Source organism: Sebastes fasciatus, chromosome 5 (genome assembly GCF_043250625.1).
Source record: "Sebastes fasciatus isolate fSebFas1 chromosome 5, fSebFas1.pri, whole genome shotgun sequence".
Classification (NCBI taxonomy): domain Eukaryota; kingdom Metazoa; phylum Chordata; class Actinopteri; order Perciformes; family Sebastidae; genus Sebastes; species Sebastes fasciatus.
Window position 1 is genome coordinate 22,384,651 of NC_133799.1, and position 13,462 is coordinate 22,398,112.

Sequence of the window (13,462 nt, forward strand, 5' to 3'; positions counted from 1 at the left end):
CAGCCGGAGTCTGTTGCCTCAGCTGACCCACTGACCCACTTTCTGTCTTTGCTCCAGCGCACTGCCAAGAAGAGCCTCTGGTGGAGGGAAAGAAAAGAGGGGAATGGAGGACAGGAGGAGAAATCACAGGGTGAAACGAAAGAAAGTGAAAGTGAGAAGAAGAGCTAGAAACTGGGGAAAGTGAAGAGGGAGGGGGGCAGAGAGAGGAGGGGAAGCCTGGTAATTCTCAGCTGTTTGAGGCCTGGCAGAGCAGCAGCAGCAGCTAACAGCTCACAGCCTGAAGCTCCCAGCTTCCCGCGCAATACAGCCCGCCACTACTACGCAAACTTCCGCCACAGCTCAAACATGCACGCGCACACACTCAAATATGCATGGTAACACAGGAAATGTACTATTTCTGTCAGCAGCACAGCTATATTATCAAGCTAGCTGTGTTTCTAATAAGCAGCTACAAATTTTCTTCAGCAGATTTTTACACTAAATATGGAAGGTGTAAATGAAAGAGGCTGTGTGAGCGAGCGAATGAGACTGAAGAGGGGAGGTCACCTGCTCACACAAAGACGGCACACAGCAACACCAGCGTAGTGCTGCTGCTAAAAATAAACACCGTCTGAAAGCGAGAGGCAGACAAAAAGAGCAGGAGACCCTCCTCTCTCTCCCTGCTGTGGCTGTACTGACGCATTTATGACTCCTCCTTTCTACGCCACCTCTTCAGTCACTCAATCTCCCTTGACATCAGTGTGACACATTGTGGGTTTTAGGGGTTTTACGCTACGTGCTGCTCCACTACGTGTAGACCTCAGTAGCCTATGAGAACAAATTACTAAGACTTGTACTTACCACGAAATACCACAAATAATCTCAAACTAACACAACGTCAGTATCTAAAACTACAGATGTTCCGATACCATTTTTTCATTCCAGATACCTGAACTTGAGGTATCTGCCGATACAGAGTACCGATCCAATACCAGCGTGATTAAAAAGAATATATATAGTTTTTATTATTTAACAGCTGTTTACTACTGACCATGTACGGATGTGATATGATTACTATCATTGTTGTATGTTCTGGCTCAGGTTTGTAAAACATGAAGAAATACATACATAGAATGAATGAAATAGAACTTTCTTTTATTATGTAGTTTATCAGTTAGGAAGAACAGAAATTAATTATATAAAAAATTATAAAATAATCCGGTTAAACAAGTTGATTTTTTTCTGGGTTAATAAATTATGGTATTGGATCGGTGCATAGACTGGCGTACTGAATTTTTGGCAGTATCGGACGCATCGGAACAACTCTATTAAGGCTGCGTATTAGCAAGAATCTGGCAATGCGATACGCTTCACGATACAAGAGTAACGATTCAATATATTGCGATACTGTAAGCAAAGCAATATATTGCGATTTGTTTTTAATTCACACCATTTTAGAATAGGCAAAAACAACAAATATATAATGCATGTAAAAAAACGACATGTTTTTTGCCCCAAACTGCATGTGATTATCATAAAGTGGGCATTTCTGTAAAGGGGAGACTCGTAGGTACCCATAGAACCCATTTTCATTCACATATTTTGAAGGTCAGAGGTCAAGGGACCCCTGTCATTCCAGTTTTTCCTCACCAAAATTTAGCGCAACTTTGGAGCATTATTTAGCCTCCTTCCCGGCAAGCTAGTACGGCATGGTTGGTATCAATGGATTCCCTTAGGTTTTCTAGTTTCATATCATGCCAGTAACCTCACTCCAGCGCCCGCAACAACTTCCGAAAGATCAAATAGCAGTCGGATTTTTAAGAGGTTAATAAAAAAAAATCTATACAGTATCGCACAACATATCGAAATATGACAAGATACTCATGTGCATTGATATTTTCTTACACCCCTACACTCTTATCTAAAACAAGATAGTATCTGATGATTACAAGCATACTGCTATCCAGAGGAGCTGTCTTGACATGTAATTGACAGTAATTGCAGCCCTGTAAATAAATAATAGGTGAAGTTCACAGGTGAGAACCAAACCAAAGACAGCAGTTCAGCAGTACTTAAGCAGCAGCGTGTCTTTTAAATGCTATGTCGGCCTGGTTAATGCGTGCCCCCACACCCAGAACCAGATGGACAAAGAGCTGCACCATACCAGAGGTGCTCTTCATATGGAAGCATTTACAGATGCACAGATGTGGGGATTTAGTGAGAGACGGGGAGAAACACAGAGCAAAAGAAAGAAAGAAAAGTATTTTTATGGGCTTCATCTTGGGGGCTGGATTAGAGTATAAAAGCAAGCCTTATATTTCAACAGCCTGTGCAACAGCCATGTTGTGTGTATCACAACACAGCCAGCGCTGTGTTTAGTGGAGCGGCTAACATCCATTTTTCAGTCAAATCGTGCAAATAGTGATACAAGCACCAAATTTGGCATGATGATTCCCGAGGGGTCACTTAGCAAATATAAACGATCGGCCACTTGAAAATCCAAGACGGCGGCCATTTTGATAGTTTTAATAATTTTGAACTGCAATATGGCGGACATTTTTAAGATGGCTGTCAAATTTACTCGCAGAGAATGTTTTTCTTAAAGAAATGCATGTACTTGGTCAACTTGAATGATTGTGATGTAGAATTATATGTTTTCTGGTATGCTATCTAATTTTACAGCTTTAACATCCTCCGATACGTTTTTTTTTTTACTTTTGGCTGTCCGGTGAGTCTTTGCTTTGTGGTGTTTGCATGGCTCAATTGGCTTGTAGGTCTACTGTTGTAGATATCAATAGCTGCTGTTGCCATAGGTGTAGGGGCTTAGTGGTAGGGGTAGTACCTTTGTTTCAGAAGTCAGCCACATCCTCCAGGATGGACTACTGGCACTGGTCCTCACTACTTGCCCAACTCTCACCTGTGGCTCCATGAAGTTGCTAGTGCACGGCAATGACCACACCCCGGGACACCATGTTGGCTCACGGGCTGAACTAGGTGAGGGTAGCACACAGAGAGTATCTCTGTGATGGAGTATGTCTAGCTCTAAATGTCAAAGTGCATAGAGTCAACGAACCAGCCATCTTTATCCATGAGGTTCCAACCCAGCTGCCAGAATTGGAAAAACAGCAAAGAACTGTAAAGGAGTGATTGTCGGGCACTACCAGGGCACACTGGTGACAATCGCTGCTGTGTAATTCAGAATGGGGTTTAACGTCAGCTAAGTAGGATTCAGCATTATACTTAGTGTCCAAAATGCTGCTTACTACCAACCCCTGATCAGTTTAAGGCAGCAAAACCTGAATCGACAGGATGTGCAAGCGCGGGAGAGCCGAGCCAAGGATAATGGGGTTTCAGTTATCCAGATAGTGTACAGATTGCGTAAAATAATGCATGAACCTAGCTGTATCCCATGCAAGCAAGTGCCCGTTCAGTGATGGAAAGCTCCTTCCCAATCTGAGTGCTGGAGATGTCAGCCTGCTTGCTTGGCTGCTCTGTACAAACGAGAACGAGCCTATCTGAATGCCCAACAGCTGCAGAAGAAAGAAGAGCTGTCCCAGAAGAAGGAAGCAAATATGGAGAAGCAGTCCACCTGGCAAAGGCTGCTCAGATGATACGTCGTGACATGTTTCAGCATAAATCAGAATTCAACAGCACGTCTCATGATGGGTACCTTGAAGATACCGTCCCACCATCACTGCTTCAGTTTGTATGTATGATTGAACATGGGGCTGATATCAAGTCACAACTCCAAAATGGCACATCAAAATCTGACCTTGCAACTGTTACAGTAGAGCTGTTTTGCCAAATACAGGGAAGGATCGCAGGTCCACAGGCAATCCAAGGACAGGAAGACACCTTTTGCTATGTATGTTGGCCTGTCTGTGTTTTCCAAGACCAGAAAGAGGCAACTGATAGATATGTTGGTGTGGGAACCTCATGGATAAAGATGGCTGGTTCGTTGACTCTATGCACTTTGAAATTTGGAGCTAGAAATACTCCATCACACAGAGACTCTCTGTGTTTTGCCCTCACCTAGTTCAGCCCGTGAGCCAACATGGTGTCCGAGGTGTGGTCATTGCCGTGCACTGGCAACTTCATGGAGCCATAGATGAGAGTTGGGCAAGTAGTGTGAACCAGTGCGAGTAGTCCATCCTGGAGGATGTGGCTGACTTCTGAAACAAAGGTGCTACCTCTACCACTAAGCCCCTACACCTATGGCAACAGCAGCTATTGATATCTACAACAGTAGGCCTACAAGCCAATTGAGCCATGCAAACACCACAAAGCAAAGACTCACCGGACAGCCAAAAGTTTAAAAAAAAAAAACGTATTGGAGGATGTTAAAGCTGTAAAAATTGTTAGATTAGATAGCATACCAGAAAACATATAATTCTACATCACAATCATTCAAGTTCATCAAAATCATGCATTTTTTTAAGAAAAACATTCTCCGCGACTAAATTTATATTGAAGTTAAAAATTATTTAACTATCAAAATAAGATCCAGCATGCTAGAAATCACATAATTTGACACCAAGATCACTCAAATTGACCAAGTAGATGAATTTCTATGAGAGAAACCATTAACGGCAGGTCAATTTGGCGGCCATCTTGAAAAATGGCCGCCGTCTTGGATTTTCAAGTGGCCGATCGTTTATATTTGCTAAGTGACCCCTCGGGAATCATCATGCCAAATTTGGTGCTTGTATCACTATTTGCACGATTTTTCCACTATCCGCTCCACTAGTTCATGCTCTGTGGGAGTGAAGAATTAATCTACATGGAGCGGGATCTGTTGTCACCAACAAGCAGTTTAAAACGTGACTGGGGAAAACACACACTGGCATGTGTTTTTGAATTCTATTAATATAGCATTGCTGAAGAGGAGCAGTCTCTTCTGTCCTCCTCCCTGTAGAGTTGACCATATGGACATGAGAGGAAGGGAGCACAGAGAGGAAGTCTTTCCCCTTTGAAAACAGGAGGAGAGCACCGCCACATGAATAGGCTCCATATTGCAGAACTCCACATGCTATCAGCTGTTTCTAATTCAAAAGCTAGTCCCAGTATAAATAGCTGTCATGCAGGTCAACAGTATATTAAACAGTATAAATACCTAACATGCTTGCTCTTGAGTTTATTTGGACCAGGATAGGGGTGTACGAAAACATTGATACACGTGAGTATCGCGATATTATGTTGTGCGATTGATCGATTCTCCAAAACGCTGTATCGATTTTATATTAACCTGTTTAAAAATCCTGACTGCTATTTGATCACTCCGAGGTTTTAGCATGCGTTGGCTTAAAAAACTAAAAAACCTAAGGAATCCATTGGTACCACGCATGTCATGCTAGCTTGTCGGGAAGGAGGCTAAATAACGCTCCAAAGTTATGCTACATTTTGGCGAGGAAAAACTGGAATGGCAATTTTGACAGGGGTCCTTTGACCTCTGACCTCAAGATATGTGAATGAAAATGGGTTCTATGGGTACACACGAGTCTCCTCTTTACAGACATGCCCACTTTATGATAATCACATGCAGTTTGGGACAAAAAAACATGTCGTTTTTTTGCATGCAAAACGTGCATTTGTTGTTTTTGCCTATTCTAAAATGGCTTAAATTACAAAACAAAGCAATATATCTCCTTGCTTACAGTATTGCAAATATATTGACTCATTACCCCTGTCATGATGCATATTGTATCGCCAGATTCCTGCCAATACACAGCCCTAGAACATAACATAATGAAATGGTTGAGGCAATAAATTCAGGAGGGAGGAACTGTTGAGTGTTATCAGATTGAGGCCTGGTGTAAAAGGGAGAGTCTACTACCGTCAGCCAAAGCAGCGAGGAGTGGCCGATTACATTTGCAAGTAACTCTGAAACTCATTCAGTTCAACAACAAACAAACAAACTAATAGCTGGAACTAAAATAACCAGAATACCAGACTATAGGTACAGCGTGGGTGGAGAGGAGATGAACAGAAAAGACCCCATTCAGGCATGCTGAGAAATCTAGCTTTTTTTCAGTCAATCTCACCGCACATTACTATAAAAGAGAAACACAATTTAAAGTTAACTATACACCACTGAAAAAGATCACAGGATTTGCAACCGCTTCCCTTTCCGTTTGTCTTCAATGAGTCAACTGCAACCAGACACTGACGTGCTGACATGGAAATACAACTACAGTACACATGTAAGAGAGAATAAGAAGTCTCCCTTCCTAGGCCAGCTAGTTTTTTAAGTTCCATGAGAACAACTGACAGATTTGGGATCAAATAAATGTGCAGAACTCAAAACAACTAAACACAACCAGCTGGTCTCAATCATGGGAATGCCATTAGATAAAAACACACACACACACACACACAGACACACACACAAACTAAGCACTCGAGGAATGCAATACGAGCACATTCACAAGCCTGCAGCATTGAGAAACCTCACAGAGTTCACACACAACTACTACATACATAACTATGTGATCGTTTATCAAATAGTAAATCTGAGCAGAAAAAAACAGTTGTGACCTAATTTATGTATGTTTCAGTAGGAACATGAGGGATCATACCTGAGACACTTTAAGGTTAAAGTTACTGTAACACTGACATAATGCTTCTTTATCACCTGGGTGTCAATATCTGGCTTGGTTGTAGAGTACTTGTCGCCACCTATTAACGTTTACTCGTATGTTTATAATAAATAAAGGAATAAAACAAGTTAAAAACAAGCTAAATATCTAATAGTGTAGCTGTCTGATGCAGCATGTCTGTCACCATCCAGACCAGATTGGTGGTCTGTTTTAAGTCGTTTCTATATCAAAACACCTTCTTTATCACCTGTGTGTCAATACCTGAGTACTTCTCTCCACCTATTAACGTTTACTCTACTCAAATGTACCGTATGTTTATAATAAAACAAGCTAGATATTTATTATCTGATGCAGCATGTGTGTCACCATCCAGACCAGACCAGAATGACCTGATTCAACGGTCGAGCGTGCCATGGCTCCTCCAGCTAGCCACCGTTAGCATGAAGAAGCTAGCTAACACAAAGACAGCAAACAGAGACCAACTGTTCACATGTAACCGGAGAGATTCACGGTGGTAACACTCACGTATACTGGTAACGGCCACGGGTATCCTGCGGGTTCCGCTCCGACCGGAGATTTGAGCTTGAGCTCCAGCCTTTCTCCCATCCTCCGCTTCACGGTGGCGGCTCGGCGGTAGCTGCTGCTGGTAGCTCGGTACGGCTCTGTGTTAGCCAGCTGGTCGGTCGGTTAGCGAGCAGCCGAGCAGCTACACGACCTGAACATGTTGTTTCAGAGGAAATAAACGGGGGAAACAGCGGGGAATATAACGTAAAGTCGACGCTCGTTACTCGGTAAATACCCCGTGATCCGGTCCCCGTGGCTGGATGTTTCTGACTGGCTCTTGCTTTTTGAATAAAATGCCTGTTTTTATGTCCACTGGCAATAACACATCGTCCGTAGCGCCGCCATCTTGCCCGGCATGAATAAATATGGCAGGAGGAGGGGGGGGGAGGCAGAGGGGCCGCTGACGTCACTGAGAGGGTGATCCGTGCGCGTGGGCCAGCAACGCTGAAGCACGAGCGAGCACCCCGTCCCACGGCGCGTGACGGCATTATAGTTCATAGTTATAGTAACATCACGACTTTTTTTAATAATAGCTCAATACAGAAATAATTATGTAGAGCTGGGCGATAAAACTATATATATATATATATATATATATATAAAACTATATATATATATATATATACATATATATATATACATATATATATATATATGTATATATATATATAAAACTATATATATATATATATAAAACTATATATATATATAAAAAAAACTATATATATATATATAAAACTATATATATATATATTTTTTTTTTTTTCCAGACATTTTTCAGACTTTTTGTCAGACATTTTTTCTTCCGACATTTTTTTCAGAATTTTTTCCGACTCTATTTCTTCTGACATTTTTTTTTGCATTTTTCAGACTTTTTTTTCCAGACATTTTTCAGACTTATATAATATATATATATATTATATAAATATATATAAATATATTAATATATATATATATTTATATATATATATATATATTTATATATTTATATTATATATAATATATATATATATATTATATGTATGTATGTATATGTATGTATATATATAAAAGTTAGAATTTAAGCCATGATTACTGATGATTACAATGACTTGACCTATTTTCCTAATCAAATCAATTAATTAGACTAATCAGCCTTTAATACATAATAGATTTAAGTTTTCAGTCACATAATGAGGGCATTGCATACAAATTTTTAGACAATTTAATTATACATTATATCATTCTAAATTATTCAAATGTCAGTGATCAAAATCAGGCTAAAAGTTGCATTTTTGCACTGCAGATTATTGCAGAGTTTGCCGTTATAAATGACCAACACACATAAATAGAACATCTGCACAACTATAAACTCTGTGTTATTTTTTCTAGACCTCTGTGATTTAATTAGTCTCTCCTGCACAAGACAACACCTGGGTCCTAGAACTACCATGTCTATATGAAATACACATGCTTGTTAATGCTGATTACACACATGTATGTGATAAGTAAAATGTCAGCTGTGAGAAAGGTAGACTACTGTAGTTTACTCCTGGTGCTCTGGTTTCATATCTATATCAATATATACCTATATATCTCAATATATATATATATAATAATATATATAATATATATATATATAATAATATATAATATATATATATATATAATATATAATATAATATATATATATATATATAATATATAATATAATATATATATATTTATATATAGACAGTTATAAATACTGAACTCAGATTGAGGCACTCTACCATTTTCACTTTATACTTTATTTACCTTTGTATACTTTACTTCTCATTATGTACATACTACATTCCTGTTAACATCTCTGTATATATGTTAGTACTTCTCATTATTACATACAACATTCCTGTTTACACCTCTGTGTACATAGATTACTTCTCATCATGCATATAAATACTACTCCCTGTTTACATTCAGTTTCCCATCTGAACCACAAAAATACAAATTTAAATCTACATTACCATTTTATAATTACTTATGTTTATATTTATTTTAACTGCACTATTTTATGCCTTAGATTATCATTTTGCTTTTACATTTACTTGTATGAGTTGCCCTTTTATATATACATATTTTATGAGCATTGTTGAAAGATTTTCATTGCCAATGACTGCTTTGCTGGAATTGACAAATGACAAATAAAGAACCTTGAACCTTCTACTTAAACTAGTAAATGCATTTCCTAACATGACACTGGTTGACCTGAATCTGGATCAATGGACATGAACTTATCAAAGTCCTAAATGAGGACACGGTCTGACTGGAGTATTTACAGAAGAACATTGTGGTTAAAAGGTTGAACAGTTTTGTCCCATTGCCTCAATTCTAACAGGGTTTAAAAAGGCAAGTCTTCATAAACAATAAAAAAACTATAAATGTTCCATAATGTGGGCTTAACAACATAGGTTAAATAAAATACAGGTTTATGTAACATTAAAACATGGATTTCTTGTCCGTAGTGTAATGGAAATAACTTGTTGAAGGTGGTTTTCTAGACAGTTGTTATAAAATAAAGGTGGTGAAAACTGAGATTAATCATAATTTTCCTTCCTGGCACCTACAAATTCAAAATAAACCAAAATCTGAAGTGAGTGCAGCTCTTTGGCTGTAAACCAGCAGACCTGGTTATTACTCTGGACGCTCACCTCCACACAGGTCTGTGGACACGTGTGTGCACGACTACTGTTGTGTGTTCACTTCTCTGCGCCACGAGTACAAAATTAATAAAACAGCAGAGTAACAAAAACAACAGTGAGTTCTACTGTTGCACTGCGCTGTCTACGCACATAACACAGTTACTTTCTATCATACTGTATTAACAGCGGTGGAAGAAGGACTCAGATCCTTTAAGTAAAAGTATAAATACATTCATGTAAAAATATGTGTCCTGCATTCAAAATACAGTATTTGAGTAAAAGTACAGAAGTATTTTCAGCTTCATGTAGCAAAAGTACATGTTGTGCAGTAAAACATGTCCTTTGTCTGGTATCTGATTCTATGTGACATTATTAGATTGTTAATACTGAAGCATCAACGTTAGAGCAGCATTCTGCTGCTAGTTTTAACTACATTATATACAGTTAGCTATTTTAGTTCAGTGGTTCCCAACCTAGGGACCGGGCCCCTCCAAAGGGACACCACATAAATCTGAGGGGTCGTGATATGATTAAGGAGAAGGAGAAGAAGAAGAAGACGAAGAAGAATGACGGAGGAAGGAGAAGAAGAAGGACAGAGGAAGAAGAAGAAGAATGAAGAAGAAGGACGGAAGAAGAATAAGAAGAAGGAAGAACAAGAAGAAGGACGAAGAAGAAGGACGAAGAAGAAGAAGAAGGGAGGACGGAAGAAGAAGGACGGAGGACGAAGAAGAAGAAGAAGAAGAAGGGAGGACGGAGGACAAAAAATAAGAAGGGAGGACGGAAGAAGAAGAAGGACGGAGGACGGAAGAAGAAGAAGAAGAAGGGAAGGAAGGAAGAAAAAGAAACAAAAACAGAAGAAACAGAAGAAAAAGTAGAAGAAACAGAAACGGAAGAAGAAGAAGAAACAGAAACAGAAGAAGAAACTAAGATCTGATAGACAGATTTGTTTTCAGTTTCTAGACTTTCTCTCATCTTTTATTTTTTGTAAATGTAAAATATGAAAGAATTTCCCTCTTTTGGGCCACAAACTATTATTTAAATGAATGATGTGAGAAGTTTAGAGAAATGTCTATTTGATGGAACAAATAACTCAGAAACATCTGAAACTTGACAAGACCCCAACTAGACACTGATTTTATATACAGTGAGGGGGCACAAGCCAAAAACGTTGGAAGGAACTGATTTAATCTTTATTGTATGTTTTACAATGTTTTACAATGTATATGTATATATAAAATTGGAATAAATAATAGAATATAATATGAATAAAAAAAGAATATAATTAATAATATAATAAAATTGATAATAATAATAATAGAAAATGTAATAAGTAACTAAAGCTGTCAGATAGATGTGTTGAAGAAAAAAGCATAAAATGAAAATACTAAAGTGCAAGTACCTCAAATTTGTGTCCAAGTACGGTACTTGAGTAAATGTCCTTAGTTACTTTCCACCACTATGCATTAGTTATCACACTGGTTATATTTTACATGTTGGAGAAATCACATTCACTCGTCATTTCTCTGATCGAATTTGTTTTTCAGTGACTATTTAAAGGCTGTTTTTTCCTTTCAGATTGGTCTTTTATGTGCACACAGTCACAAGTTGCCAAGCTGCCCACAAATCAGGAGCCAGGAGTCAGAAATGTTTTTCCTCTCAGCACATCAACCTACATGTATGATGCCACTATTAGCTTCTGGATACAGTGCAGGTTACATAAGATGAACCATTTTATTTGACTCTATTATGAAAGGCCCTCATGTGTAATACCACATACCAATTACCCCGAATAATTGACTGACCTTTATTTCAACCGTGGCCTATTTTCCCATTAAAGCTTGCTCTGTTAGCAGAGAATCTAAATAGAAGTAGACCCCTCTGTGCATTTCAGTGCAGACAAATTAAACTCTGGAAACACACAGAGACAGAGAGAGAGAGAGAGAGAGAGAGAGAGAGAGAGAGGGGAGGGAGTAAAGTCTCTCTGCGATGTGTGTAAACATGTATACGCTGCTGTATGTTGAGGAGGTGGAGTGATGGCAGCTCGCCACGGTGAACTCTCTGACCGGGCCCCCCTCTGGCTCCCTCAGCAGCGCTGCTGAGGCCAGCTTTGGGACGGGAGCCAGTAGCAGCATAGCGAGGCTCAGGCACAGCTCAGCCCGGCCAAGTGGAACACAGTCGCTATGTCGATTTCTGGGATCTTTCACAGTGTGTCAGATTACTGCGAGATCTGTCCTCTCCGGTGCCTCGCTGGAGCATCTTCTGCTCACGCTGCCATGCCAGGGGCCTCTCATTAATGGAGCCACATTTCAGTGCAAGACAAAAGACTTGGCATTAAACAATACGCAGTCATAGGTTATAACAAGAGAAGAGGCAGAATAGTATAGACTGCACAAAACACCCTGAATATTAAAGGAATGGTCATTCCCTTGCCATCAAACTGATCCCTGACGGTGTCACTGACTGTATGTGACAGTTTACCTCTCAGGAGAAACATTGCAAACTGGAGAGAGCAGAGGGATCTATTTCTATTTCTATTCAATTTGTTGCTTTTTTAAAAAACAAAAACAAGGTGTGCCACTGCCAGCACCGTTTGGAGGCTTTGGAAACTAACAGTGTGTAACCACTGCCATCTGCAGGACTCCCTCTTCACTACATGGCCTCAGTAATGGTAAACAAATGTTAGTCTATTAAACAGCTCTGTCAAACACATCAGTTTCTTGTTTATGATATGGAATGGAGTGTTCAGATTTCCAAAAACTGTTTTTGTTGTGGCTAAAATAGCTTTTCTATGTACTTTTTTGGACCGAAAGCACAAATCCTCAGGGACTTCTACCGAGGCACCATAGAGAGCCTCCTGACGGGCTGCTTCATCACCTGGTATGGCAACTGCACCAACGTTGACCGTAGGGCGCTGGGAAGGGTGGTGTGCTCAGCCCAACACATCACCGGGTGTGAGGTGCCCGGCCTGCAGGAGCTGTACACCCAGCGGTGCCTCAGGAAGTCCCCGAGGGTCATTAAGGACAACACACACCTCCACAACAGCCTGTTCTCCCTCCTGCCCTCTGGTAGAAGATACAGGACCCCCAGGACTCACACCAGCAGACTCTTAAACAGTTTTTTCCCCCAGGCCATCAGACTCTTAAACAGATAAATCATACAACACTCTCTCCCTCACAAAAAAAGCCATAAACAAGTGCAATACTTCAATCAATGCAATATGTGCTATATATATATATATATAAAAAAATGCCTGTGCAATATTTTTATAGTATGCAACCTCTACTGCTCCCATATATTTATATATATTTTGCTTCTATATTTACCATATACCAAATACTTCTTTATTATTATACTATATATTTTTTGTAAATACACTATTATTTTTATTTTATTTTTTGCTACTTAACTTACCGTTTCATTAATAGAGCTTCCCAGCAAAGAGTATTTCACACGATTTTACTTGTATAACTGGTGTGACAATAAACATCTTGAATCTTCCTGAGGAGAAAGTTGCATCTTTTGACTTTTGTCAAAGCCAGAATGTCAAGATACGATCCTATAAAAACTGTTAAACACAAACCAAACACCAACTGTAAATGTTGCATTCATGGCATCACTATACATGTTCAACACAACAAACATTCTCCATAAAGGCACCGTCAC

The 13,462-nt window shown here is 39.4% G+C and overlaps 1 protein-coding gene across 4 annotated transcripts in view; it reads right to left on the reverse strand.

The window, feature by feature from the left end:
- The window catches only part of dot1l (DOT1-like histone H3K79 methyltransferase), a 36,959-nt gene extending 29,459 nt beyond the window's left edge, over positions 1-7,500 (reverse strand). For 2 of the 4 annotated variants that reach the window (XM_074635820.1, XM_074635818.1), the window contains exon 1: positions 7,101-7,500. In XM_074635820.1, coding sequence (XP_074491921.1) covers positions 7,101-7,181 — 81 coding nt within the window. In that variant the 5' untranslated portion in view covers positions 7,182-7,500. The remainder of the gene's footprint in view (positions 1-7,100) is intronic. The other 2 variants (XM_074635819.1, XM_074635821.1) reach the window with 1 other exon arrangement.
- Positions 7,501-13,462: the final 5,962 nt, after the last annotated feature.